This window comes from Toxotes jaculatrix, chromosome 13, assembly GCF_017976425.1.
Source record: "Toxotes jaculatrix isolate fToxJac2 chromosome 13, fToxJac2.pri, whole genome shotgun sequence".
Lineage (NCBI taxonomy): Eukaryota > Metazoa > Chordata > Actinopteri > Toxotidae > Toxotes > Toxotes jaculatrix.
The window spans coordinates 4,845,420-4,859,641 of record NC_054406.1 but is presented as its reverse complement, the minus strand read 5'-3'; the positions used below and the strand labels follow the sequence as shown (position 1 = coordinate 4,859,641).

Genomic DNA, 14,222 nt, shown 5'->3' with positions numbered 1-14,222 from the left:
AAGAAACAGAAAGCCTCACCTGTTCCTGGCCCAGCTGGACCTGGCTCTGCTTGATAATGTTTTCTTTCTCCAACAACTCCTTCTGCTGACGTTCAAAGTCCTCTTTGCCCTGCAGGCAGAAGACGAATAAGTGAGAATAGGTATTCAAACGTACTCACACAGCCCAGGTTCGACCTTTGATACACGCTACGTGAATCAGACAACATATTCCTGAGTTATAAAGTAATTAGGAATAAAGCTAAATAAAGTGATAAGAGTAGACCATGAGCCTTAAAATCTGCTGTTGGATTGTATACTTACAATAAGGCTCTACACATACGGGCTTGAACTTGATGTTTTTGAAATACCCTGTTCTTAAGCCATGTCTTGTAGCGGTTTAGCATTTACCTGCAGATGTACGTAATCATAGTCCTCCATCCAGCTTTTCACACACTTCTCACTGTTGTTTATGTTGTCCTTGTCTTGGCTGGAGGGCACAGGGAACGGCTTGGTCTGGTCCCCGAAGTTGTCGTTATCTGAGGAGGGGGAGGTGAGCGGGTGGATCATGTTCTCGTCAGGTGTGCTCCCGTTAGAGAAAGACCCGTCCATGTGCGTCCGCCTGAACAGCAGCTCAGCACTGCTGCCTATCGTGGAGGCCAGCTGCTTGGCGTCGTCGGGAACAGTCCTGGAGACCATGACGAAGCGGTCCAGGTCGTCACTTTTGTTGTGGTGCTTTCCAGAGGAGGCCAGTGTGTTCAGGGCCCAGCTGCAGTTCTCCAGGACTTGGTAGATCTGCAGGAGGATTTGCTGTGAGTCCTCCAGGCGTCCCAGTTGCCGTCTCAGCTTACTGTGCAGGCTGGAGTCTGACAGAGATGTCGCGTTCGCTGCAGCCCCTCGACCAAACACAATGAAGTCTCCCAGAGCGGCCCGGACCCTGTCCAGCACTGTGCGGACGTCGTTAGCATGGCGCTCCATGAAGGGAAAAGTCCTCCACTGAGGGGAAGCTGCCATTGAATGCAAAGCCCAGACTGAAGCCTCCAAGGTCTGCTGCAGGCGGTATAACCTCTGGACAGCAGCGTCCACATCCAGAGCGAGGCGGCTCTCAGAGCTGGAGCCCGTGGAGGACGAGGAGGTGGACATGCTGCTGCGTGTACTGCCGGTGCTGGAGAACGACAGACGGTTCACGCCGTCCGTCACGTCTCCCATTGCTCGAGCATCCTGAGCTGGGATATCGTAGATGCCTTTGCTTGCGTCTCTGTCAGCAGGCGAGGTTCTATGCTGGGAGGGCTGCTTGCCCCGAGGGATGTCGTATATGTCCCGCTGAGACCCCGCCCCTGAATGAAGGGCCGGTGGAGGCACGTCGTAAATGCCTTCGTTGCCGTTGGTGCTAGGGTGTTGGTGATGGGCAGCAGGCTCTGCGTTGGGGGGGAAATCATAATGTGACTGGGGGCTCTGTGTGGGCTTGGTGAGGACAGGTGGTGGGACGTCATAGATGCCCTCCTGCTTGTGTTTGAGAGGCTGCGGGAAGTCGTAGTTCCCCTCCTGGAGGGCAGGGTTTGTCCTGCAGGGAGGCACCGAGTAGACCTGTGGGTGACGACAATCATTAGGTTTATTTCCAGTGCAAATTCACAACCATGCAGCACAATGGTTGTGTTCATCTTTATTTATTTACTGTGTTATCCACACACAGGTGCCCATTCTACACGGACTTAAAGGACCCCAAAAAAGGCTCTACAAATAAAGTCTGCCACACAAACAAAGTTCCCCTTGGCAGCTCAAGTTTCTTACAGCCATTCATCCTTTTTATTTACTGTAGTAGCCCTTACATTACATAATTAGCAATGCAACATGAAATGGACTTAAGTTTAACCTAAATCATATTCTTTTATTTTTCATCAGATAACAGTAAGCAGATCTCTCCTCTACTGCGACCCTTTTTCAGAAGCATGGTGTTCTTATTTTAACTGTAGCAGCGACAGAAACCACGGCGGAGCTTGTCTGAATTTAAGGAACTGTCAACAGACTTATTTTGCCCTAGTTTCAGTTTGGGTCTGATATATATATATATATATTTTTATATGAGAACATGTCTGCATTCTCCAGGAGAAAACTGGCTAAGGACACAAGCTTGCCGTGATTACAGAAACCATTTTTCTCATATATATGACAATGAAGAAATCAGTTTACAGGAAACAGTCGACTGTGACCTGGTAAATACACTGAAAGTGGATTTTCACCGGATACAGTTTGTGCAGCGACAGTGCAGTTAGAGATTGAGGAAGTGAAACGGCTTCTGGCCTGTGCAGATACTATATTTGCAACCTCAAAGTTTCTGTCTTTGATTCCTTCCCCTAATGCAGCATCAGAATAAAACAAGGCTTTATCCTCCCACTGACTTGACAGAGCAGAGCGTGTGCCCTGACGTACATGGCACAAAGCATGATGGGAGCGCAGTGGGGTGAGTAAAATGGTGGCCTGTAAGTGATTTCCATCAGCCTCGAAATGCACTCTTTACAGCTAGACAGGCCTGCCCAAACTGTAATTAGGACCGACGCAAATAACAGGTCCCAGCATATTTCAGGTTATTACAAACAAACTGATGGCTCTCTGCCTGGTCGGGTCTGGAAGTCTGGTGAAATCTTAGAGGGTCTGGAAAGAAAAGAGTTATGTCCTTGACTTTTTTTTTTTCCCTTGCTGGAGAGTTCAGACACAGAACCATACTCATGGAGTTTTGGTTAAACTCTATTGGCAGGCAAAGCTTTCATTTAGCGCAGCCGCAAGAATGTCATAAATATGACATTTGACGTATTATTCATTTATTGCAGACAATTAAGAGAAATACTAGGAACTGTATCAATAAACATAAAATAATATTTTCTGGACATAAGCGGCTACCACTTCCTTAATTCAACTTTATTTGACTGAAATAAATGGTGTGCCTGAATGATGTGCCCCTTCATTGTGGTGGACGATGGAGCGGTTGTTTAAATTTTCTCTTACCCCTTGTGAAGAGGGAGGTATGTCGTAAACGCCTTGTGTCCTGTGGTCCATTTGAGGCGGGGGAACATCATAGACTCCCTGGTTTCTGGCAGCGCCGTGCTGACCAGGGAACATCTGACCAGGTGGGATATCATACACCTGAAAGAAGAGAATAAGGTCAGATAAACACCAAATAAGGGCCAAAAACTTTAAATTATACTTACTAGATACACACTAGTTTAGTTCTTAGTTTATTTTATTAGACTATGGTAAATTGCAGCCTTTGTTGCATCAAAGCTCCACTAGTTTTGCATTAAATCTTCAATAACTCATGTTTTTAGTCACTTGGGGGTCAAAGGGAACAAGCTGTGGACAAAGCAACACAACGTATTATCACCTTTTATGTTGTATATGTTTCTACCTGAGTCAGTGGCCTGAATCTTCACTACAAAGTTTTGTAAACCCGAGGGGAGCTGCATCCCTTTTCATGTCGTTGGCACATTGTCATTCAATTTGTTATCATGAAAATATCAATTATAGACCCTTTAAATGATGCAATGTACCAAAAACTAGTTTCAGGCAGTGGGTGAAACTAACATCAGCACGGCACGGCAGATTTTATCAGCTAAAAACAAGATGACAGGACAAAACTAAAACGAGGATCCTTTCTGAGAAAGCATGGCCAGAGGACATGTGGTAGATTCACATGCGGAACATACTGAAGATCAAAGAAGCAGCTTTCTGGTTCTGACAGATGCAGAGCTCCTGCTGTATTTGCCTCAAACAACTCTTACTGTGTTGAGAGATTGTATATAATAATATATTGTATCACAAGCTCTTTTTTAAGTAGACGGAACAGGTCTTGCTGTTGTACTGTACATGCTGTGGAACATGAGACACCTACCCCCTGTGATCTACTGGGTGGGACGTCATAGAGGTCCTGCTGGTTGTGTTGTCCTGGGCTGTAGGTGTAGGTCTGTCCCACTCTGGTCGGGGTCACCACCTGTCCAATCACAGCAGGGGAAGAGACAAACAATCAGAGCTGCTGTCTTAAAAAAAAAGCCACCTGGAGAACAGCAGTGCTCATGACAAATGCTGAGAATCACAAATTACAAACACTCCTCTTGACTTCTGTACGTGTCCTTGCTCTCTGTTGTTCTGTCTGTTTCTCATTCTAAGTCCCCAAATGACCCCGGGACAGTAAGTGATTACAGTGGAGGCAGACGTGTTCTAAGACAGACCAACATCCTCCCTGTCTCAGGATATTTGGATATTTGTGAAGAGCCCAGGAAACCAAGTGATAAACAGAAACCTGGAACTGCAGGGCAAAGATTGTGTGGAGTCAGTCGCTTGAAAGACAACAACAAGAGCATCCTGGTAGTTTGGGGGTTTAACACTCAAACCATGTTGCAATGCCCCTGGTTCGAGTCTAACCCGGGACCATTTACTGTCAGCTCTATCTAGCAAAGGCAAAAAACACTGAACAAATACTTTTTGAAAATAGTAAGGAACTTTAAAGCCATTATTTTTATACAGCATAGCCTTCATCTAAATGCAAGATGCTTTTATGATTAAAAAGGTATTTGAGAAGGGGTTTTATCACAGTACTGGCTGGGTTGTGAGTTTTTTAAATCTCAAAAATCTGGTGAAGTAATCACTGAGTCATTGGTACAGATGAACAACCCTGTTAAAGCCCAGGCATTTTGTGCTCTAGGATTTAATACACCTTTAAAATATTTTATACTGTGGTACAGACAGGCTACAGAATAATGGGGTGGTTATTGCTTGGAAAAAAAAAACAAAACACAAACACACACTGCTGGCTTCACCTACAACACACTTGTGACATTTTTGCCCTTGTTGATTTTCATTGTCCCTCCGCCTTTTCCCATTAGTGCTGATCAGTCCCTCTACACCTTCTAATCCCAGCTCTTCCATCCCCCTTCCCCCATGCTGTCGTCTTGTATCCCCTAAAAGCAGAGCTGCAGACCTCCTTGCTGCGTCAGACAGACAGAGGAATGCTGGGAATGTCCTTCCCCCAGTCCAGTACTCCTCTTCTGCCCCCACGCACCACTATCGCCACAGTGGAACGAACAGGGTTCATTAACAGGGCTCGAAAATAGGAACCATACGCATGGCTTCCTGGCAGAGGGGAAAGTCTCCAGGGAGGTATAAGACTTTAGTCCCTGTATCCAGTCATGAGTCGCTGTACAGCCCAGTTAATATCCTAATACCATCTCTCGTACTGTGGACACATTTATCGGAGCGTGAGCAGTAGGAGCTCTAACCTCAGCCAACTCTGAATGGGATTAATGTTTCTGAGGAAGGAGCAGAGAGGGAGAGGAGGAAGGGGTTTGTAAAAGAGATTTATGAAAAAAGGTAACAGAGGTGGAAGAGGGGGGGGGGGGGGGAGTGAGAGGAACGGAAAATGAGAGTACGTCTCCTAGTATGGAAAGGAATGCCATTCATCTGAGCTGGAGTCTGACTAACAGTAGTCCATATGGTTCTCATAAGTCCAATCTGAACAAGCCCATGGTGATTTAAGGTGTTCATTGTTGGCATTCCTGTCTGTGCATACATCATCCCAACAGGGCCTGTGGGGTCAGAGCTGAAACGTACACCATGAGCTCTGAACGCATCAACCCACGCTCTGAAATAAACCAGCAGAGGAATAAATAGCCTGGGTGCTTTCGACTCCTCTCACGCACTGTCACCCACACACTTCAAACCTTTACAGTATATACAATACAGTGGTGGAAACCATGTGAATAGTGCACATGAAAAAGTTAATATTAATGGACCGTGCAACTTTAAACTTTAAATGTGTTGTGGATGTGACTTTAAAAGGAGCAGGCTGTTTAAACCTCCCTGAGCGTGTAACCAGACGCAGCAGACAGGGAGCTAGCCTTTCACTAAGTATCACCAAACTGATGCTTGGTAAAAGGTCACTTCAGCCCGGCTGCTGTCCCTGTGGGTTGAGCCTGTGTGCTGACGATAAGGAGAAGTCTGGACTCAGCTGCCACACGCAGATGGCAGCGAGGTGTCTGTCAAAGACCTCGGTGACCTTTTCCACAGGTACATGTCGTTGCTTTGAGCAGCGCTCTTGCCGTCGGCGGTCCCTCTCAGCCGCTGCCAGATGCACACTGCTCATTTATTTCCCATCTCCGCCTTCTGTTTACCCAGCAGGCTGTTGCTCTGAGGCCGCTCGGCGCTGCCATAATTGCTGCTGGGTAAATATTTACCTCATCCAATGAGGCTGGCGCTTGCATGGCAGCAGTGGCGGTCCTTTTAGAGAGTGATGACATCATGAGGAGCTGGGGCGACTGAGCAAACATTTGTTCCCACTCAGGTGATAGGCCCTTAGGATTCCTTCATGGAGGAGGGAGAGCAAACTAAAGAGGCTAAAGAGGGATCAGGTTCAAACTAGTGCCCTGAGGAGCCAAATAGATGCCCTGTTAACACTCCTCCGCTTTACGGTGAGTGACTCACGGCTCTTTCAGCAACACTTTGTTTACTTAGCGTCCTGGCAGGCTCAGGTTTTGGCAGCTACGCCTTTTCAGGTTTACTTCTGAGGCGTTTGAGAGGTGTCGTCATAATGTCAACAACTACCTCATGAGTTTGTAATATACTCTATTAGATTTTATGTACTGATGGGCACCTCAACATATGTGGGCCTGGGAGATAAACCAGTCACTGGAATCATTTTAAAGAAAGCAATCTAAATATGTCAACTTGGGCTCTGGGAAATTATGATGTGCATTCTTTTTTTTTTTTTTACCACACTTGGCCAAACAAATAATCAGTTAATTAAATCTATAATGAAAATAATCGTTAGCTGAAGCCTCCCATTAAAGTGGAACACAGTTAATTGCTTTAAACACCAATTTGCATATTTTATAGATCTTTTTTGCAGATCTTTCACGTGTCATGATACGTGGTCAGATGGCAAATTAAGGAGAAACCTCAATAAATCACTGGAGAAAGCACAGTAACACATGCAGATTTTTTCCATACACTGCATGGTTTCAAAAGTATTATCTGTTTTGGCCCTTGCAGTCACCATATCTCAACCAAGCTGAACACCAGTGGGAGGCTTTGGACACAACACTCTCCACCACCATCATCAAAACACCAAATGAGGGGATAGCTCTTGGAAGAATGGTGTTTAATCCCTCTGGTAGAGTCTCGGAGACATGGAGAATCTAAGCCAATTGAAGCTCTTAATGGAGGCTCGAGGCGACCCAACACTTTACCAATTAACTGCATGCTGGCTTTTCCTGTATCATTACATTTTCCACCATGTTGCCTGGCCCTAGCATGGTTCATTTCTGCACGACTGCCAGTGGGTGAATTATGGCGCCGCTGTGTGGCACGATTTTACAGGAAATCATCATTTCACACCTTTTCATTGGTTAAATACACACACACACACAATCACTTCCCCCCTGCTAATGACCTGCTGACACACATCAACAACCCTAAAAAAGGCTTTTCACCAGACTTCAGGTTATAAAAGATGGTGACAATGACACGACAATGACGATGTGGCAACTACACTCTATAGAATTTCATCCATCCATCTCCTTATTCACACCTCCTCATCTCTTTTCTTGTACTCTTATCTATCTATCTATCTATCTATCTGGATGACCTCTGCCTGTTTCTACCTTCCGCTCTGTCAGCACAGCGCACTAGGTTCACCTTTTAATGAGGTTCACCCAAGGACACAGGGAAAATGAAATCTGAACCACCAGCTGCAGCAAACTCACCGTGCAATCACTCATATGTTAGGCAACAGTGATATTTTGTATGTGACTGCGTCTCCTGAATGTGTGTTTCTGCTCTGCAGTAACCTGCCCCTTTCTGCTTTGCTGAATCACGACACAAAGATGTCTCTTGCAGTGTTGTGGGCCAGTTTCCTCGCTCCTCAGAACTGCTCGATAATGTTCCCCCTCCGCCGCTCAGAGCTGCACCAGCCTATTAAAGTGCCAAACTAATTAATGCAGGTAATTAAGTCTTGAATCCTGTGAGGCCTTCAACCGTCTCCGTAACACGTCCAAGTGGCTAAACCCAAACAGACAGCGGGCTTAATGAGAAGCATTAAAAGAGAGCACACTGATTTTAGCACTAATAAGGATCATCGCTCATCCGCTAAGATCAAAGCAGCCTCTTAATCTGGCAGCATGATTATCTGAAGAGAAGCAATGTTAAAAGATGAGTTTGACATTTGGTGTTTACGTTCTAAGAAAACAATATCATGAGACAATCCTCGAAGAAAAGAAAAGAGGATCATGTGAAATGAGAAACGTCTTGAATGACCTTTTAGCATTAATCTGAACAGGGGACAAGACTAAGAATCCACAGTAGCTCTGTGAGGATGAACTTAGACACGGGGGTGCTTTCAGCGAAACACTAGCGCGGCAACATGATGACAAAGAAAATGCTAAAACGTTGATGTTTAGCAGGTGTAACGTTTACTATGTTATGTTATCCAGAGTTAAAATTCATGGAAATCCATCTGATAGTTATTTTAGCTTGAACCATAGTGGTGGACAGACCAACAGGCAGACCGACATTGCCATCCATAAAGCTGCTCGTGTGGCTAAAAATGGCAAAGAATTCACTTGCTTTGGCTTTTCGATGTGCATTTTTCCTGGTTTTCATTGTCCTCTGTTATATGAAACCAAATCTCTTTGGGTTTTAGGGCAGATGGTTGGATTAAAGAGGCAATCTGAATATGTAAATCCTCGAGCAGTGTGAGTAGCACAGCTAAAAATATTAAGTGTCAGCAAAGAATTTCCTGTCTTCTCTCCGCCTATCTCTCTCATTTCATCATGTTCTCCATTTTAAACTTTCAAGGGGAGAAAGTCCTCCCTGTGTGCACACCACAGAGCAGACTACTCACGGCAGAACTGATTTATGACCTTGCCCTCTCGGTCAAATCGCATGGGCCAGCGATTCATCACAACTGCGACAATGGCGAGCAGACAAGCATCTGAAGGAGCTGGCCCGCTCCAGGAAGAAATAACTCACTTATCTGGTGCTGAGATCGTCATTTGCATGATTAGGCAGAGAAAATACGGCCGAGACAAACAAACAAGACGTTCATTACACAAAACCTGGTTACTTCCAAAAGGGGAGTTTTATCAAGGTGGATGGCACACCCTCGTAGCCCATAAACAGTTATCAGAGTACTTCCTTGAGTTGTGTGGGAGTTTATTAATCCTTTTGTTGCACCTCTGCCTCTTTATGGTACCAATGAGCAGATTGGATCTGTGGGTATGACACAGTGAATGGAGGAAATGCCCATACAAGGAGAAGACCTAATGAAAGCAGGAAGTGAGGAATGAAAAGGCCGTCTGGTAGGAGTTGATAAGACGCCCGGCGGAGATCTCTGAACTCTGAACCCAACCCATCTTTGAACAGCCTGACCTCATTGCCTGAGTCAGAGGGGGAAGCACAGAGGAAGCAGCAACACTGAGGAGAAACTGATAGAGTGAAACAGACACACCTTTCAGAGCTGGAGAAGAGAGAGGAAATAACGAGCGGCAGGCTGAAATGAAAAATGGGGCCTCTAAGAGCAGAATGATAAAAGGCGGCAACAGGGCTTCTCCTGGCTTCCATGTGAGGAGACTCTTTGTGTGGCCCGAGAGCTCCAGGCATCTGTCTCACATGGGCCCAGTTCGGAGGCCTTAAAGGAGTGTGGGGTGGGGGGGCAGCTGTGTAGCTCTCAGGAGGGTCACCCAAGGACAAGGCCGCAGCAACAAACCAAACAGCCAGAGAGGAAGAGAGCGCCAAAACCTCAGTGTGCCTTTATATACCAGAGCCCCACACCACATGAAGAGAAAATAACCAGTCGCCAATCTGGATTTGCGCTGCAGGGTTGGCATGCAAACCCGAGGACGCATTCTGGAGGATACGTGCAGCAGACAGGAGTGCATGCGTGCATGCATGACTTGCATGGCGAAGGACACACAGGAACCTTTCTCTTGAAGGCTTTGGAGTCATTTGAGAGGGGATTATCAGTCTAGGAAGCGTGCATCAGTCTCCATAATCATTGGTAAAAGCCAGGATGTATGTGTGTGTTCACATGCACATTTGCACTTGACATCAAGAAAATGGATGTTTTCCTTCAGCTCCATTGACTCTTAGCACGTTACACCGCATGCAGCATGAGTCAACGCTCACAGCCTGTCATCAATACTGCTCCCACAGAGACGAGCAGTAGTAAACAAGACTGAGTTTGGTGTTTTGAGGAGCAAAGGTCAGGGTTTGGATTTCACGTCAACAAACATTATCTCCATAAATACTATGACGCAGGATAGTGTTCTTATGAAGTGGAAGGAGCTGCTGGTTCATTCAAGTTTTCCTTTTAATAATATCCTCCACATAGAAACACAAGTCTCCTGGATAATTCTAACCTTACTATACCTTTATATTATGGCCATCAGTTTGAATTATTTTGGCTTTGTGAAACCTTGTTTTGTCTATAATTTTGGTCAGATGAATGGCTCTAAATAGTGAGCCTTAGCTGCTGTTGCTATGGAGAGGCTGCTACAACAAACTGCAAACGTTGCCTCCTAGCTGTCGAGCCTCCTCTAAGATTTTAGAGGAAAAGAAAAGGTGCTGAAAGAGTCAGCCTGTTTACCCGTTCAAGAGTTAAGATGAAATACTGTATTTTGAACTGAACCAAGACAAGATCGTCATTTTAAGGATGATGAGCTTGTGTTGAATGTATGTATCTTTGACTTTTTACCAGTGACCTAAATTAATCTACAGACAATTCAACCAGGAGAGTTTCAGGTCATACCGAGCCATAAAGGTGCCCCACCTGCCAGTCACCTAGCACCATCTGTGCAGAAAATGAAGGGGACTTCTACTTTTTGAACCCTGGGCGCCTGAAATAACTTCTTCCACTACCAACAATACTTCTCTTGAAATAGTTTTTTTTTTTTAACAGTTTTACTACAGATACCGCTGTTTGGCTTTACCAGAACTGACTGTGGCCACAGAGACTGATGGTGCGTCTGTCCAAAAGTCAGACGTCACTGGGAAACAGCAGAGCCTTGTCCGGACTCCTGCAGTACACGGACACACTCACAAGCGTCAGTGTAACACACTGTGAAAATCTTTCTATTTAACAGACAGGAACAACTGCTGAAAATTGCACCACTTTGATAACCACAGATTGGAGGGAAAGTTAAACGTCCAAGACTTAATTTAATCTCTCCAATAACATGATTACAGCTCAAAACGCACTCTCATTAGAAGCACATTTAATTTTCCATGTTATCACCAAAGCCTTTTTAATACCATTCCTCTGCTAAGCCTTGAGGCCTGTTAGCGGAAAAGAGACGTGTTGGTTGACAGGGCTGCCGTGTGCATGTATGTGTGTGAATATACACGTGTGTGTGAGTGTTCAGGTTGATTGACAGGCCTCTCCTCTCAGCCCCCTGGCTCTGGCTGACTTTATCACACTCACTCCTGTGCAGTGAACCACACGAAGTCCTCTAAGCTCCTGGCGCCGGCTGCCTATTTACCTACTAAAATGCACACCTTAGCTCATTTGATGGCCGGAGTTAATTTGTTTGAAATAAAGGAAAAAAAAAAAACACCCTTAGGGTATCTAAAGCTCATGCAGCATATAATTGCTATCCGTCTCCTGGAGGGATGATCTGGTCTGAGGTGCTGGAACTAGTTAAGCAGTTGAATAAGCAGGAAAAATTTCCCTCATGTATCAGCACACACCTGCCATTGACTTCCATTTAGTGAAGGATCACTCCTCTCACTCTTGTTTAAATGGTGTGCTCTAAGCGAGATCGTGTTTTGCTGGAAATGGCAACCGTGGCCACAAATAACAGTCAAATGTAGAACTCACCAAGAAACTGGCCGTGCTTCTTTGCTATTACAGGCTTTGTTTTCTGGGGCAGTTTAAGATCTACGCTTTAACTGATCTAGCCAATAAAACAACAAATGGGCACACTCTGTTCGGAGGATTGTATATAAAGCAATACTGTAGATGACCAAGCCATATGTAATGGGTTAGTCAGTGACTGTGTACAGCATTTAAATAGAGAAAAAAAAAAACTAAATTCAGGCAGCTGGGCTCCACCAAAATCCAAAAAACAGCTCTGTGCTGTTTGCTTTTCCAAAAGTTGTTCCCACATTCACTGCCCTTCTGTGGCTTAGGCTGGCTCTGCTACACACAATGTGCCAATATACAAGTAATATGGGAGCCCTGCACAAAAACACTACCCTGCTCTGTGGCGAGCGCCAGGCCCGGCACACCCTGTCCACATTTCACATCACAGACCCACAATCTCTCCGGCCTCGCTGCTTTCTGTGTGTGCAATCACACTGATGAGAGTCGTGGCAGACTGCAGGATAACAGGTCACGATGTAAACGCATAAATGCCATGTCCTATCACATCTCATACCCATACTCATCTAATACCCATACTCCTACCAGCACAGGACACACCCACCAGAGCTGATGTCAAGTTTTAAATCCTCTCTGATCCTGAGAACTGTTTCCAGGGGTAAGGGAATGAGCCAGTCTCCATTTTCTGTCTCTCTATAAACCCACTTCATTCCCTTATTTTCTGCCCCTCTATTTTGCTATTCTCTCCCACGGTATCTAAAGAATATTACTTGTGTAGATCAGTGGTAATGAGAGTTGGGGCCTCCTGCGAGAACATTTTCATTTTTTAAATCCTTCTGCCACTTTTTTTCTGTGAGGTTTGCTCATACTGATTCACCAGGCTCTTGGTTTTTTATTATTATTTTTTCATTTTTAATTGACTAAAGAAGAGATGGGGAATCTTGGGCCATAGAGAGTCAACAGTCCACAGGTGTTCCTTCCAGCCAGTCACCTCAGCAGGTGGTTTCACTGACGCGCTTAAGGAATCAGTGAAATCAGCTGGTGGAGCCTTTGATTGTGATGAAAGCCTGCACCGTGTTGGCTCTCCGTGGAGTAATCAGAAAATGATTCACCGATAATGAAAATAGTCATTAGCTGTGCTCCTCAGGGGAATGTAAACTGTCCTCCCTCTTCCCTGTTTCTCACCTTGCTCGGTGTGTTTTCTGCTGCGAGAGTACTCCTCGGTGGGACTTGGTACACATCCTGTCCAGGAGGAACCTGGTAGATGCTCTGCTGTTGCGGACTCTGGAGGGATGGGGGCACCTGGTAGAGCCCCTGAGACCCCGAGCCAGCCTTCTGCTGATAGCTCTGAGGAGGAGACTGGGCAACGCCGGCGGCAGCGGGCGACTGAGCGTCGAACATTGGTCCGATCAGCAGTTTCAGGCGGTTGCCAGGGGCGATGCCTTGGCGGCCATGCAGGGAGCAGAGCCACCAGCCCTCGAGGCCGCCCGTGTTCTGCTCAATCACGGTCAGGATGTCCCCTTTACGGAAGGCCAGCTCCTCGGGGGACTCCGGCACGTTGTCGTACAATGCTTTGGCCATCAGGTTCTGTGGGAAGAAAGAGAACATGTTCTTAGGACATCTTAGGTATCAATGTTCTTATCAATCACAATAAAATACAAATATTTCCCATAATGCCAACTATTCCTTTAAAACACCATTTACCATGCTTTTAACGCTGGTGAACTTTTTCTGTTCTTCAAATCACAGTGCAGGATTGCCATTAGCCTGCGGCTCCACACCAGATGTCTTTCAAACCAAATCTGAACTTGATGGGATTTTCTCAGCTTGCGCCCTGCTCCGGGGCACAGTTATCTAAAGGGCTAGTGAGGGCTGAGGGATAATGACTCAAAACCACAGATTCTGGAGATAGAAAAAGCCCCAGAGTGTGCCACTTCTGTGTCTGAGAGAGGCATTTAAGACTAATTGCCTCAGTCTTTTCCCTTTAGCCTTTATTCATCCAGGGAAGGAGTTAACTGAGCATGAATGCTCCTTTTCAGCAGCTTGATGCTCGCACTTTAACTCCTGGGAGCTGCCCAGCACATCAGCAGTCCTGTAAGCGCCTCGTGTAAGAGAACCTTAACACTAGGTGCTGTAGGAGAGGTGCGGTTTTTGTTCAGTTATCCCAGCTTGTCTTTGTTTCATACACAGAATCACTACTCAGTCTGATGAGCCTGAAAAAAAAAACTAACACAGTTTCTGTTTGTTCAGTTATTGCCTCTGGTTTTGCAATAAAATGGCTAAAAAAAAAAAAAAAGTGTTATAATGAAGAGACAACTACAGAGGGACTGAATTTGGACGTTACATTGAGTCTGTTAAACACTGATAAGAAATGTTTAAAGAG

General features: G+C 45.5%; 1 protein-coding gene across 5 annotated transcripts in view; it reads right to left on the bottom strand.

The window, feature by feature from the left end:
* Positions 1 to 14,222, bottom strand: part of nedd9 (neural precursor cell expressed, developmentally down-regulated 9) — a 29,199-nt gene that overhangs the window by 1,054 nt on the left and 13,923 nt on the right. For all 5 annotated transcript variants that reach the window (XM_041053634.1, XM_041053630.1, XM_041053633.1 and 2 more), the window contains exons 2-6: positions 13,025 to 13,426; positions 3,863 to 3,961; positions 2,980 to 3,117; positions 388 to 1,563; positions 20 to 109 (exon numbers count right to left, since the gene is read on the bottom strand). In XM_041053634.1, the coding sequence (XP_040909568.1) occupies positions 20 to 109; positions 388 to 1,563; positions 2,980 to 3,117; positions 3,863 to 3,961; positions 13,025 to 13,420 (1,899 nt within the window). In that variant the 5' untranslated portion in view covers positions 13,421 to 13,426. The remainder of the gene's footprint in view (positions 1 to 19; positions 110 to 387; positions 1,564 to 2,979; positions 3,118 to 3,862; positions 3,962 to 13,024; positions 13,427 to 14,222) is intronic.